The 15279-nt window shown below is 40.0% G+C and overlaps 1 protein-coding gene across 1 annotated transcript in view; it reads left to right on the top strand.

The window, feature by feature from the left end:
• HK1 (hexokinase 1) overlaps positions 1-10503 on the top strand; it is a 62618-nt gene extending 52115 nt beyond the window's left edge. The window contains exons 16-18 of the mRNA XM_075000242.1: positions 2014-2169; positions 5807-6040; positions 8698-10503. Of these exons, the coding sequence (XP_074856343.1) occupies positions 2014-2169; positions 5807-6040; positions 8698-8842 (535 nt within the window). The 3' untranslated portion in view covers positions 8843-10503. The remainder of the gene's footprint in view (positions 1-2013; positions 2170-5806; positions 6041-8697) is intronic.
• Positions 10504-15279: the final 4776 nt, after the last annotated feature.

Genomic DNA, 15279 nt, shown 5'->3' on the forward strand with positions numbered 1-15279 from the left:
AAAGGACCGAGAAGACGCTGCAATGTAGTGAATTATTGATTAAAACAAAACAGCAAAGTGCATCTTGTAATGAATTGACAAACGTGGAGCCTTGGATCACTGTCTCTAACCCTAATCACTCATGTAAAAGAGAGAGAAATTCAGACTAGAACAGATGTGGACAAGGGCTGACAGGATGATGGTGGGAATGGAGAGTCTGTCCTAAAAGGGGAGAATAAAGGAAAATCTTTATAAAGCAAATGAAATTGTGGTGGTAGCAGGGGTAAGTAAACCTGTGCTGCTCTAGCAAGTACAGGTAGCGATCATAGCAAAGACTTGGTGGCACAGGTTTCTGCATCGGTTAGCAACCCAAGTACATATGCCCAGGGTCCAGTGTTCCCTGTAAACTGAGCATGTGGACGGCTGCCCAGGAGAGGTTGATGCTGTCCAGCCGATTAGCAGTGTCCACAGCTGTCTGCAGCCAGCAGCATATGTTTCAGTTGGGGGTGCACATATGCGCATGCCTTGATGCACATAACAAAATTTATTCTGCCCATGCACTTCAAAGACCAAGAGAGAAGATATGTTTACTCTCTAGAACTGCACAAGGGGTGGTGGCAAAGAACCCAGGAGAAAGAAGAGCTACGTAACTTAAAGTCCAGTGTTGGCACAAAATCATACGGGTATAAACTGGCCATGAAGAAATGTAGACTGGAAATTAAAAGATGGTTTCTAAAGATCAGAAGAGCGAGGCTCTAGAAGAGCTTCACAATAGGACTAGGGGGAGCAAATAATCTATCTAATTTTGGGGCAGAACTTGATACATTTCTTTATGGGATTATTTGGTGAAATAGCAGGGGCGTGGCCTTGATGACCCGGAGATCCTCTCCACTCCTATGTCTTATGTTCCTTTGTTTAGTTTGATTTTAAAAAAAAAAACAAAAACCCTTTGTTCTAATTGGTGAAAATGAGTTTACAAATCAAGAGATGTGCATTGGGATGTCTGCTTTTAAAAATTTTATTAATATGGAACCTCAGTACTGCTTTGTCTGTGTTACTGTATCACTTCTGAGGAATGGGAGTGGGCCACAGGCTTCTATGTTTATGTATGAACAAAGTGTGAATTAGCATTTGTGTTTTGTATAATATCTTTCATCTCAGGAATCTAGTGTGACTTGAATACACCTAATTACACTTCACTATACCTGTGTGAAGGGTGAAGATAACTAAAATGTTGCTCTGGCTGCACGTATAGCCAAAGTAAGGGGGCTTACGTTTAATACAAAAGGGTTTCTTCAGACAATTCAGTTTTTCCTTTTCAAGATGTATGACAACTGTTTTTATTGTAAACATCTGTAAAATTAAAGAGCTAGTTTAGGACATAGATTTTTTTCAAAGTACCCAGATGAGCAGGAATTCTATGGAGTCAAGGATAATATGGATAAAATGGAACAACTTGTTCCATCTCCCATAATCTTTAGTATAGCAGTATATCCCAACAGCAGTGTTAGGATCAAACTGTGTGTGTGTGTGTTTTTAAGTTTAGTCATTTGTTATATATTTTGGCACATTGGCTGTTGTTTCAACATCTGGGCTTGTGCAACAGAGTAAGTGCAACCAGACATGGAAATAAAATCTTCAGTGATAAAAATATAAACAGTCCTACTCTCTGTACTGATGAATTCATTCATAATGAAACCAATAATAATGGTTTTATACTCCCAGAAATACTCATGAACACATAATGACTTTTACTTCTGTTCATGCACTTGCTTTTTTTAATATGCTGCTCATAGCAGAACTCCTCTGTGGAAAAAAATGCAGTGCTCCAGGGACTGAAACTCAGTTTTGAACATACATTGTCTGTGTAACCTACCAGCACTGAGTGCTTGGCAGGTCCATTTCATGTTCTATCGGTTTAGCTATAGGACAGTCACCAAACTCTGCATTACTTATCCTGTACATCCAAGTAAACTAGCTGGACTGTTTATAATTTGCATTCCCTCTAAATTGTATCATTGTCTTTAATTCCAGGTATGAGAAGATGATTAGTGGAATGTACTTGGGAGAAATCGTTCGCAATATTTTGATTGACTTCACTAAAAGAGGGTTCCTGTTCCGAGGTCAAATTTCAGAAACCCTGAAGACCAGGGGTATCTTTGAAACCAAGTTCCTTTCACAGATTGAGAGGTAAGATTGATGCAAGATAGATTTGCTCCAGTTGAAGTAGTGCATATCTAATTTAATATTGATGCTTGAGGAGCTGTCTGTACCATGATCTTCATTTAAAAAGTGATGAATATCAGCTGTTCTAATTTTTTCTTGAATTAAACTTCGATAGATTGTATTAAATGTGTCCTCATTAACTAGATCTGAGCAACTGCTTGGCATTCAGTTCTTACTGAAGCTCACGCTGGCTTGTAAACTATAAGGTCCTGCTTGCAAACATTCATGTATATATTTTAATTCAGTAGCTTCACTGAATTCAGTGTCCTATCTAGAATGAGTAAAGTTAACCCAGAGGCAAGTGTTTGCAGGATTGAGGTTTAAGTTGAGAAGTTCTCAGGTACTTTGGTGTCAAAACTAATGAACATTTCTAATCGTTAGAGGCACTTTTGTCAGTGGTTATAGATAGACAGACTGACATTTGACCTGTATCTTGCATTTATGTCAGATAGATATTGCTGTTTTCCTTTTCATACTCGAGTGAGATTCAGCTTAGTTGCTCAGCTCACAGAATTTTAAACTAACTTGCCATTATAACATACGTTCATATCTTAAAGATGTGATTTTGGATTTTTTTTCTCCACATTTTCTGAAGATAAGATCATCTAGCAATTTAGGATTTCTAACATTTATTATATGCAACATTTTCCTTAAGTGTCAAACAGTAATTTTTTCCTGCCCAGCTAAATTTGCACATTATAACCTGGGAAAAAAAAAAAACTTAATGCCAGGTTAGCAAAACTATTTACAGAGCACAGTAATGAAATGGGAAGTTCATCATAGAATGATGTAACCTTTTATACACAGAGGCTAAGCGTACACTTACTAAAAACTTCGAAATGTCCTTGTTAATGGCCAAATCAAAGAATGCTAATGAGGCGCTGACATGCATATTGAATGCCTTATTAGCATGCCGCGGTTCGCTCCCCCCCGCGGCTCATCTACACAGGGGTCCGTTTTGAAAGGGTCCTATCAGCTGAGTCTGAAATTGAAGTAATCCTTGCCGCGGTCCAGGGTGCCTCTGTATGGCTTCATGAGGTAAGGAAGCAGAGCGTAAGCCAGGTCACCCAATATAGGCATAGGCATCTCCACGTCGCCAATAGTGATTTTTCCAGTCGGGGTAACAGTCCCATCCTGAAGTTTTCTGTACAGCCCAGAATTTATGAAGATGCATGCGTTGTGAAACTTCCCCATCAATCCCATGTTAATGTTGGTGAAATTAACTTTGTGATCTACCAGCAACTGCGACACCATTGAGAAGCATCCCTTTCTGTTCATACAATCAGATGCTAGGTGGTCCATGACCATGATGGGGATGTGCATGCCCTCTGTTGCCCCATCTCAGTTAGGAAACCCCATGGCAGCAAAGCCATCCACTATGGCTTGTACATCCCCCAGGGTCACAGCCTTCCTCAGGAGATGCTGAAAGATTGCATTGGGTATCTGCACCCCCACATTCCCCACTGTGGATCTGCCCACTCCAATTGATTTGCCACTGACCAGTAACTGTCAGCAAACTTCCACAGAGCAATTGCCACTCACTTGTGAACTGCTAAAGCTGGCCTCATTCAGGTATCACCATGCTTCAGGGTGGGGGCAGCAAATCAATACAGTTCCAGAGAGGTGACTTGCTCAAGCAAAAGTTCTGCACCCACGGCTGGTTGTCCCAGGACTCCAAAACGATGTGGTCCCACCAGTGTCTGCTGGTTTCATGAGTCCAAAACTGCCTCACCACTATCAGCAGTGCATCCAGGGCATCCAGCAATTCTAAGTTCTTGACCCACAGTTGAGGAATTTCCTCTTCAAAATCTTCACCCTCAACCTTCATCCCAGTCCACTCCCTTTATAGTCAAAAGAAAAACTGCACGACATTTCAGGAAGTTGATGTAACAGACTGTGTGATGACTCCAAGGCATTTGAGGATCTGTGGTTGTGCTAGCACTATGCCGGAGAAAAAGGCACAATCCTTGTGTTAGTTTTCCATGTAGTGGTGCTCTGAATTCTGGACGAGTGCTTTGCATTCAGGAATAGTGACATGAAACACACAAGCAAGTGCAGCAGTCGTGCCTCTCCCCCTCCCCCGCACAGCTCATGCAGTAGAACTTGCATAAGGCAATGGAGACGTGGTAAGTCGACACAGAGAATCGGTAGGTCAAAGTTCTGGAACATTTGTGGACAACTAAATTTGAGTTCCTAAGATCGAGGTTAAAAAATTGAATTTATTAAGTCAATTTTATTTTCATAGTGTAGGCATAGGCTGGGTGATGTAAATGACATCCTTTAGAACAACCAATTAAGGATGAGATATGCAAAAAATCCAGTCTCTTGAACCAATATTAGTTCCAAGTAGAGCATGCTGTATAGTTTGCTGTGACTCTGTATGGTTACTGATGCTTGGATCCATAGGATGGAGTAATGAGCTCAGGATATGATACTCTCTTGTGAGTGCTAACCTGGCTCCAACAGCAAATACTTGCCAGATGTGACTGTGATGATTTGGGAGTTCACCCAGCTGCATAAAAGGTTCAATCACTGCTTGTTTTGTAACCTTGGGGTACCTCTTGTTAATTCAGAGCCCCAACATCAGCAGCATGCCCATAGCGCAGTGGTCTCACCCTGCCTTCCAGCAGCCCAGCTGCTCTTTGCAGGATAACGCCAACATTTCTTCTGTCCGAGTCTCCCCAAAGCCATCTTCCTTGCAGTATTCTGTCCCTCTTACAGGTGCTCACAGAGGTGACACCAAGTTTGCAGTCTGTAAAGAGACAGTACAGCAGTCTCTAAAGAGACAGCACACCAACTTGTTAGCCCAGCTGGGTTTATTTGGGAAAGGATTATAAACAAAATCAAAAGAACACTCTAGTTTTAGTTGTAGCAAGAAATAATACTGCCTTTTAAAGTTTTACTCCAAATTGCCGGCATTCTCAGGCCCCTTTTAGCAGGAAGATTCAGCTTTCATAGGTACAAAGCTCTGGCTTCTTTGTTCTCTCAGTTGATGAATTATTCTGACGTTTCATCAGCTGATATTACCCCAGATTTCCTTATCTCTTTTTCAAGAGCCCAGAAGGCTTCCTGGTTGTACATACTCTGTCCCCCATTGTAATCTTGCTCACTTTCTAGTTTGATGGCTTTCTTTACCTTGCATGTAGACATAACTTTTCATTTATATTGTGCAGTCAGCTGGACAGACAAGTAAATGCATGTTCTTTTTTTTTTAGGGCTGGTGGGAATTTCTGGGCTGCTTGTAAATCACGTTTAGGACATCTTTCCATCCTACATTTATAACTCACTGTACCTACTCCATACATACATTGTTTCTGTGACCAGTGGGTCACCACTTTGCATATGATACTTTCCATAGGGTCTTTTAAGTTCAGATTATGACAGTAGTATGATGTTGGGGCAATGAGTGTGTCAGGCCTGATGTGAGTCAGAGTCTGATGTGCCCTTTGCCAGTTGACACTCAGGCCCTCCTATGGTCAAAGTGCTTACTGGGGGGGTTGAAAGAGTTTATTGTGTGTTGATTGTTGTATAACTACTAAATTTTGTTAAAGGCATCAATCAGTGACCTGGTCAAATTTTTTTTTTCCCTCTTCAATTTCAGTGACAGACTAGCATTGCTTCAGGTACGAGCAATCCTCCAGCAGCTGGGTTTGAATGGTACCTGTGATGACAGTATAATTGTGAAGACGGTTTGTGGAGCAGTATCGAGGAGAGCCGCTCAAGTGTGTGGAGCTGGAATGGCTGCTGTGGTAGATAAAATAAGAGAGAACAGAGGATTAGACCACCTAGACATAACAGTTGGTGTAGATGGGACTCTGTATAAACTACATCCACAGTAAGTAGTAGGCTTTCTTGTGTGTGTTTGTGATGAGTGCTACATAGCCATAGGTTTGGCCTTTCTCTGAAGTGTCTCTAGTCTCTCTTAGAGGAAGTCAGAAATACAAGGAAAGCAAATAAGGCCATTGAAGAGCGGAGAAAAGCATAGAATTATTGGTTCCTGGAAAAGAAAAGATGAAAAAAAACTTTTTTTTGCGTCAAGAGTTTCATACTGCACATTTGGAGCGTGTTTCTATGTAGTAGTGAGGATAAACTGTACAGACTGACATTAATGAAACCATGATAGGCAAAAATAAAGGAATTTGAAACAGATTATTTCCATGAAAGATCCGGCATAAGCTATCAGTCAGATAGCAGAACCATTGGCTGCTGCTAAGTTTATAATGGTATTGCAGTAGTGTCTGGAGGCCCCTATTAGGATTTGGAACACCATTGCGCTAGGCACTGTGCACACAGATGGAATGAAAAAGCACTCTGCTCCAAAGGGCCTTTTAATCAATCGATTGATGTTAATAATAATCCAGGTGATGGGCAAATGGCAAATATAGTTCCAGTACAGGCTGAAGCTCTCTAATCCGGAACTCTCTTGTCTGGCAAACTCCATAATTCAGCATGGTTTTAGTTAGCTGGGCGACTACTTATCAAGAGCGTGACCAAGTTTCATGTATAAAATTTGTATGTAGCCACAAGTCCTGGTTCTCTGTGTTATGTACTATTATTTTAGCTGTAATTTACCCCTAAATGTCCTCTAAGAGCCCAGTAAGCAGTGGAAGTATTGGTAATGTGATAGAAAATGTTGACCTCCCATCATCTGGCGAATTCTCTCATCCGGCAATGGTCAGGTCCCAAGGGTGCTGGACAGGAGAGGTTCAACCTATATATACAAACATTGCAACCCTGCAAGTCAAATGTGTGTATGAGGAAAAGATTTAGAGATGCTACAGATTGTGTTGGAAAAGGACTTTTGCAGGACTGTGAGGAACCAGTAGGTTTAGAATATATTGACTGTCAAACATGGGCCAGACAGTGTGTCATATGAAGTGTCTGATAATGGGAGTAGATAATGTTAGTGATTTCCAAGCATGCTTTGTATAGACTTGTAGTTTAGGCTCTCGGTCATAGATTGCCCATAACTGGCATTTTTTAGTAAACATATATACATTCATGAGTTCCCAGAATCCTCAGCTTCCATCACCCCGTTTCCTTGCTGTGGTGTCTGAAAGAAGAGCTCCTTAGGCTGCTAGGACATGATGGGGTCTATACAGATCCCTGCCCTTCAAATCTGAGTACCTCACAATGCCGTGTAGCTGTCACCTGAGCAGCCCACAAAATACCCTGTGTGTCTGTGTATAGCTGTAGCCCTACCAGCCACATATCAGTCACACTCTGGCTTCCAGCAGCCTTGGTTAGCACTTGGAGGGTGAATCAACACACTCCCAGTTCCAGTTTCCCCACAAAATGTGCATTCTGCATTGTCCAGTGTTCTTGTGGGCATCCAGATGTGTTGGATTCCGTTATCCCTCTGTCAGGATTTGTCACCCTGAATGGAATTAACTGCACAGTTCACAACAGTAGGTTAATTTTGGTTAAAGAATAGACTAAAACAAGTTTATATAACTACAAAGAGAGATGTTAAGTGATTACAAGAATAAAACATTAAAGTCAGAATGATTACAAGAGATTATCTGTTCTAGGACTAAAACGTAACAAACTAGTCTTGGTTCAAGCTGTAATCTCTTAACACTTATTCCCATTAAGATTACTCGGGGGGAAAAAAAAACTCAGGCCAGGAGCTCCCAAAGTCCAATGGTTATTTCTTTTGTTGTATTAGGTGAAAGAGAGGAAGGTGGATGGGGAGAGTGGCCTTGAGGGTGGCTTGCCCCCTCTTTTTTTTTTTTTTTTATAGTCCAATCCTCCTTTGAAATGCATTTTTCTGAGGGATACTCCTAGATAAAATTCATTCCCCACAGTGAGATTGGAGTAATGGAGTCTTGTGGTAAGAGGTTTCATGTAGATCTGTTCCTGCACCCCCACTCCTTGCCAAAAATGGACACTTGGTAGGTGATTTCTCATCAGCTTTGACATCCAGTAGAAATAATCTGCTTTTTCTTTCCTCATGATATATTTTGCAAGGCATACTTTGTACCGAGATTGTTACAGTTACAGTAGGGTGTAGGGTGTGAATATAGGGCTGCATTTAGTCACATTTACCTCGTAACAGCAATGGGGGGAGGCAGAAACAAGCAACTCATGGTAAAGACCTCTTTTCATCAGCTGTGGGCCTTAAGGAAGCTGCCCCATAGACTTCCCGGAGCCAGTGAGTGTCTTGAATTAATTCATGGTAGTAAGAAAGGACAGGAGAAGATGCCCTACCTCCACCCACAGAGGTGGTAGAGGTTAAGACAACCATGCTCGTCACAACTACAGGGTGGAACTAAGACACTGGCATTCAAAATGCTTGTCTTTTCCTAATTATTCCTCTTACACGGTCTCTCAACCACCTGCATTCTCCAGCAACGTTCTTCATCTCTGCCCAGCTAGTGTACAGAATGTTCTTGGACAAAATGTTCCTTATGGCAGGGTCCTGAAGCAATGTTGTGGTCTCAGAGATGGATGATGGATTACACTTACATCCTTATCTGTTTTTCTTTGTAGCTTTTCAAGGATCATGCATCAAACAGTAAAGGATCTCGCGCCAAAATGCAATGTGACATTCCTCCTTTCGGAAGACGGCAGTGGGAAAGGGGCAGCTCTCATTACTGCCGTGGGATGTAGACTTCGTGATGCTGAGCAAAACTAAACTCCAGAACACTGGCTCTAATTCTGCCTTTTGAGCACTTTCTTATAAAGCAGCGACTCTGTAGTCTGAACTGGTAGAAGGCCAGGATTCACTGCTTTATTGAAAAATACAACTACCGACATAAAAATAGGATACAAAATAGAATGTGTGCTGTTGATAATGTCGCCCATCTTTGGGCCCCCCAATCTGCATGTTTGTTTTCCACCTGATTCATACATACATTCCCCATCTCTAGGTCATTCAAATCAGTTTATTTATGCAGCTATCAAAATAAATTGTTTGAGGGGAAAAAATCCCAGCCAGACAATATACATTAATGAGCTACTGTTACTTCATATGGAATGTCTTCTCTCCAGCTGATACTACGTCCATGTTAATGCACCATTGATATGCTGAACATAAAATGAAGGTGTTCATACTTATATAGAAGCAGAAATAACTCCCTCCTGCATTTCTGCCTAATGTTGTTTCACTTAAAATGGCTGTGGAAATATTAGTGTGTCAGCACTGGGCGCTCCATGTAATTCGATAGTGGGACTTAGGATATGACTTTTTTGCATCCTCAGTTCATGTTTTGTTACAGAAAAAGTAAATGGCTCTGTCCCGTAAATCTGGTATCACTGGCATTTCCCATTGCTTTTGTGAATAGTGATGTGTTACCTAGTACAATCTGTATTGTTTAAAGAGGAGAATCTTTATTAGTAGATCCAGGTGATTAATTGGGGTAATCCAAATCTCTGGACATGGGAAATCTGTGGTCCTGAGCAGATTTTGCAGTATTCTTCACAGTTTGACTTGTAAAAGTTGTCTATCTTTTTTTAATCTAAATGAATCAGCACACTGCTGCAGTTTTGATGAGTTTGCAGATAAACAGACTGAAACAGCATCATGCAGAAGTGCAGAAATACCCCTCTTATTTTACAGAGGTTTGTTTGCTTCAAAGTAAGTTTTAATGTTTAAGCAGCTTCTCCAAACACAAATACCCAGCTGAAGTTAATGAGCCTTAGGAAATTCCAGGGTCTGGCTTTGGTTTTCACATTGATGATCCAGATGCATAAAACTAGTAAATTACAAAAGCAATGCCAGGCCCAGTTAGTCAATGGTCTACAATAACAATGGGAAAGATTATATAGAGATTGAGTAGTCTTTCCTATGTTGATTTGATTGTCATTATAATTACTTAGCACATCTAGTTTTAAATCGTGAAGCAAATTAAGACTACATTAAAATAATTTTTGCATGCCATACTTTTTTCTGCAAAAACGAGAGCCCTCTGTAGTTAATTGCTCCTTTATCAAAAATGAGTAAGTCTCTGCATGTGGTTGTTTTTTTTTTTCTTTTCTTTCCATGCAGAAAATATATATTCAGGTTGTTCTTCCCCACTTCCTGCATCACCCCCAAGATTTGGATTGCCCTAGCTATTGATAACATTTCACTATGCGCTGTGATTGAATGTTGTAAGGTAAGGTAACGTGAGTCACAAACAGGACTTGCAGCTTTGTGTGTGTGTGTGTGTGTGTGTGTGTGTATCTACCTGAAGGATTGCATGCCTCACAGGCTTTGCAAAGGTAGAAAGTCTTTTTACTTTGCACACTAGTAATAGTTATACTAGTGTTAAGTGATATTTGTGAAAATATTAAACTTTTTTCGATGTGTGTTAACTGGTGTCCCGTCATTCTTTCCGGAAGAGGCTCTTTTGGATGGTGGTTTGGTACTTCGCAAAGCACTGCTGTTTTTCTAAAGGTATAAAACCTAATCACATCACTGTCACATCTTTTTATATTAGATGTACTCTATTACTAAGGAGGAGTCCAAAGGCATGATGGAGCCTTGGCCTATTGAACTAAAGCAAGCCTGCTTAGAAATGCATTTGGCCGGCTGTTCAGTCCTGGGTTTGACAGATGCAGTTCTTCAAAACTCTTGTGGATAAGCTCCTTATTTGTGCACAATATCTGATATTTGCACATCCACATATTGGTAATTATACACAAAGATTGGTTTGCATATGCCATTATCTGATTTGTTGGTGTAAATGTTTGTATATGTGCACAAATGTACTCTCACAGGTGTGCCAGTTGTGTTCCTGGTTGAAACTGTGCACAGCTGTCAGCCTGCCGAGGGCCAGATATGCATCTGTAATTCAAAACAATGTACAAAATAAAAGTGAGAAGCTTGTTTTGCTAAACAGGGTTTTTGTTTCTTGTGAGTTACATCTTTTGTCTTTTTTTAATTTCACAAATTTTGTTTTTATGGCATTAACCTTTTGAAAATAACCTGAGCTATAACATTTGGATCTGAATTTTGAACCCTTAAAATGCGTGTCTGTTTGAATCTGAGAATTTTTGGTTCAGTAGAGAGAGACTGAATGGGCAGCAATATTTAAATATGGATCAAAGTATAGACTGAAACCTTTTCTCCTAAATCTGGAGGTGCTTGCATATGCTGGGTTTTGGTTGAGCCAATCTTCATAATTTATTATAAATAAAAATGGGATGACATTAATCACAGAGGTCACTTTGGCTATGTCTAGATTACAGGATTTTGTTGGCAGACGTTTGTATTGGAAGATATCTTGTGACAAAAATTCTGTCAACAGATCGCATCCAGAGACCAAGGGGCATTGCAAAAGTGATCTGCTCTGTTGACAGAGAGTGGCCAGACTATCCTGCAGCTCTATCGGCAAAACAGCACCTGCACAACATCCTGCAGGCCTCTTCTATTGACAGAGCCCCTCTGAACATCCAGACTGGCGTTCTGTCAAAGGATCTCTGTCAATAGCGAGGTTCTTCCTCATGGTGAGCGGGGTACAGATGTCGACAGAAGTGCTGTGTTCTGTCAACTTACTGCTAAGAGAACGTGCTTCACAATCTGGATGCTCTGTGGGCTTTGTCAACAAAATGGCCATTTTGTTGTCAAAACCCTGTGATCTAGACAAGCCTTTGTAACAGTGGAAGTGTCTCTGTTATGGAGGATATTCACATGTGATAACAAATGTTAGCTCTTTTCTAAGCACAGGATAGATGTATGCAGGGCTTTAATCCCAAAACTGCTTCTTACTCGTGAGAAATGTATTGAGTGAAGCACAAGTTTTGATTGTATTTTTTTAAATATCTTAAATTCCGTGTTGACCAAGCAGTAATTGAAATGTGTTTACAGTGCATTATTTAAAGGGTTGTGGATTGAAGAATAAAACTGTGGTCCCTACTTTGTAAGATGTTTAAATTATTTAAAAATGATCATATAAACCTTATTATATTTGCATACCTACTTTATGCTGTCACTCACTGCTTATACTGCTATAGTTGAGGGTCCTGTAGTGTTTTTCTTACAGCAGTCTCATCTGCATATTAATATTTTAAAACAAGGAACTTTTGTTCTTTTTAAAATTAGCAGAAGGCAAAAATAAAAAGTTTTTCCTAATTTCTGAAACTATTCTGTGATTTTTTTGCTTCATTATGTTGGAATGATCAGATTCTTTAGCTTAAATTTTTCCTTAATGAACACAAGTGACACTCTTTTGGTATTTAAAAACAAAAATAACTTGAAATGGTAGGTTTCAGTAGCTGGGTATTTTAACTGCAATTTAATAGTTAATCATGGCTGTGTCCATTATCAGGGATTTTATTTGTTATTATGGAGAGCCAGCTTCCTATTACCTCATAAATTGCTATAAATAATCTAACCTGCCCTACACTGCACTGTCTTATTGCAGTGCCTACTGCTTGATGGGAAGATTCTCCACTTTCAACTATTGCATCTAGGAAGTGGCACATCTTACCAGAGAGCATATTCTGATTCCAGCATAGAACTGAGCCATGACTTCTAAAACTGAACTAATAGTTTTCCAAGTGAAACAGGAAACGCGCTAACAAAAAATATCAGTGATCTGATCCATCAGAAACCTTCATAGTCATACAAGTCAAGGAGGGATGGTGATGCAACTTGCTATTCCAGTCCTTCAAGAGCAAGGACAACCTGACTGTAGAAGGGCAGTATAGATCTACTTCACCAACCCTATATCCACTTCATCAATAAAGCAACACTTCAGTTTCTTGCTAGGATATTGTAGAGCTGTTTAGTCGGAGGAGAACTCGTTAGTCACCTAAAGTGTAAATGGTTTGATTACATGTCAAGAAGAGATAAAAGAGGAACTTTCTTGAAGAATGAAAACAGTCATGGTGTATTCTCCCATCACTGACCATTTTTAAATCAAGAATAGATGTCTTTCTGAATGATGTGGTGTAGGAATTCTTGTGAATCCCAATGGTCCCTCTTGGCTTACTTTTATCAATTCAGGTTAAGGTGTCCTTAACATCCACGTAGGGACAGTTAGCATCATTACAGTTGTTGGATAGGTTATGTTGTAGCTGAGGAGGGGACAGCTAACATAATTGGAAAGAAATTACAGGGTGTTACTGGGGCCTTCCAATGATGTTAGACTAAATCAGTCATAAATAGCACCTTTTTATGTCATCTAAGGTTCTGGGCAGACACATAATGATGTGTTACTCAGGCTTGATGTGATGAGGAGCACTGATAAATTTCCTTAGCAGAGAATCTCTCCTAAAATAATTTTATTTCTTGTAGTAGTAAGAATCATGAGGGTTCTTGTTGAACAATATTGTCTTCATTGTAGTTTCTTTCAGAGAGAGAGAGAGAGTGTGTGTGTGTGTGTGTGTGTGTGTGTGTGTGTGTGTGTGTGTGTGAGCACTTTCTCATTTTATCTGTTGTACTATATTTAATAGGTGGATTCATTTTCCAACTCCCATTTCCTAAAATAATGGGAGACCTTTGCACTCACCCAAAAAACAGCTAAATAATGTCCAGATTAAACCTCTCAATTTTACTACACTGTTTAAAAGCCGCATTCCTCACAGCATTTACCCATTATTTGCTACAGTCTTTTGGGAGTCACCAGAAATACCCATATCTGCCACACATGGATGAGATGCTTCTGGTAAAATCCAGCTGTATAGTCAAGGGACAACTGACTAATGTCAAGACAAACAGATTTCATGGACTTATTTTTGCATCTTTGAAAGCCAAACAAAATTTTTGAAAGAAATATGGGAAGGACATACATCATACCAAACTGCAGTAACTGTGTTGTGAATCCATTTTAAGCAGAATTTTCAAAAGGATCCATGACTGGGCAGACATTGAAGAAGTACCCATTTACTACCTTCCCTAAAATAGCCCACTGAGATCAATACAAAGAATCCCATTGATGCAAATGCATCTTAGAGAAGGCCTTAGTAATTCTATTTTTGTGGACTGAAGAGATTCTGAGCAGTCAGAACTTTTCCTTGGTAACATTGAAGCAAATTAGCAAATGAGATAAACTTAAGAAAATAATAAATAAGGGAAAAAGCATCCAGCTGTTCATTGCACATGATATAAACAACCATTATGCATGAAACCAGATGAGTAAATAAATGTAAACTACATGTATCTGTGTAACATTCATTCTCAAACTAGTCTTTTGATCTAAATTATTAAAATGTTTCGTTATTTGTTCAAATGTTTGATATTTTACTAAGTTTCTGAAATCGTGGTTTGAGAGGTAACAAAATCTGAACTCTATTCACAACAGATGCATACACTGATTTTTATAACCAGGCATTCAAATTACAAATGAATGTATTGTGTTGAAATGCATAGCTTAGTCTATTTCACTAGCCTACTGCTTTTGGGTGTAGTTTTTCAACTCCTACTAGAGTTAAATGATTTTGGAACACTTCTTCAAGCACTGCTGGCAAGAAAACCTCTGTCACCTTTTATCACAGTCAATGTTGGGGACTTGACAGTGCATCAGATGTCTCCTCTTCTTTGCTTTCCGTGTATGACAGCATTCAGAGGCTCCAGCTAGGTACGTGTCTTATTTCCACGGCGATAAGGGTCTCAGGAAAGATGTCTTCATATTTGCAGTTGCACTAGCCCGAGAAGTTTTATTTGTTTCTGTGTTATCCTTTCTTTTTTTCCAGTTGTTTCAGCTGAGGAAAGCAGGAGAGGGAGGTGCTAGTCATAGATAATTAGAATTGGAAGAGATCTCAGGAAGTCCTGTAGTCCAACCCCCTGCTCAAAGCAGAAACAACCCCAATTAAATCATCCCAGCCTAGGGTTTGTCAAGCTTGCACCTAAAAACCTCTAAGGGTAGAGATGCTGCCACCTCTGTACGTGGGCCTTTACTCCTCACTCAGCCCAATACTTTGTAGATACGAAGCTCTTCGGACAATGTGAAATATTTCCAGACAAACTGGAAGGTGTACTGGCAAAGGAGCAAAGTCTCATCAGGAGGTCCAGCTATTGTTGCTGCAAGTCTCTTTAGTAGTAGAGAACACTGTGCTTAGGATAGGGATGAGGAGTGTTTAACAGACTTGGAAGATTTGCCTGCAAAAATTTAATGAAAGCACACCAGACTCGGGAGCAGAAATATA

This window comes from Carettochelys insculpta, chromosome 7, assembly GCF_033958435.1.
Source record: "Carettochelys insculpta isolate YL-2023 chromosome 7, ASM3395843v1, whole genome shotgun sequence".
NCBI lineage: Eukaryota > Metazoa > Chordata > Testudines > Carettochelyidae > Carettochelys > Carettochelys insculpta.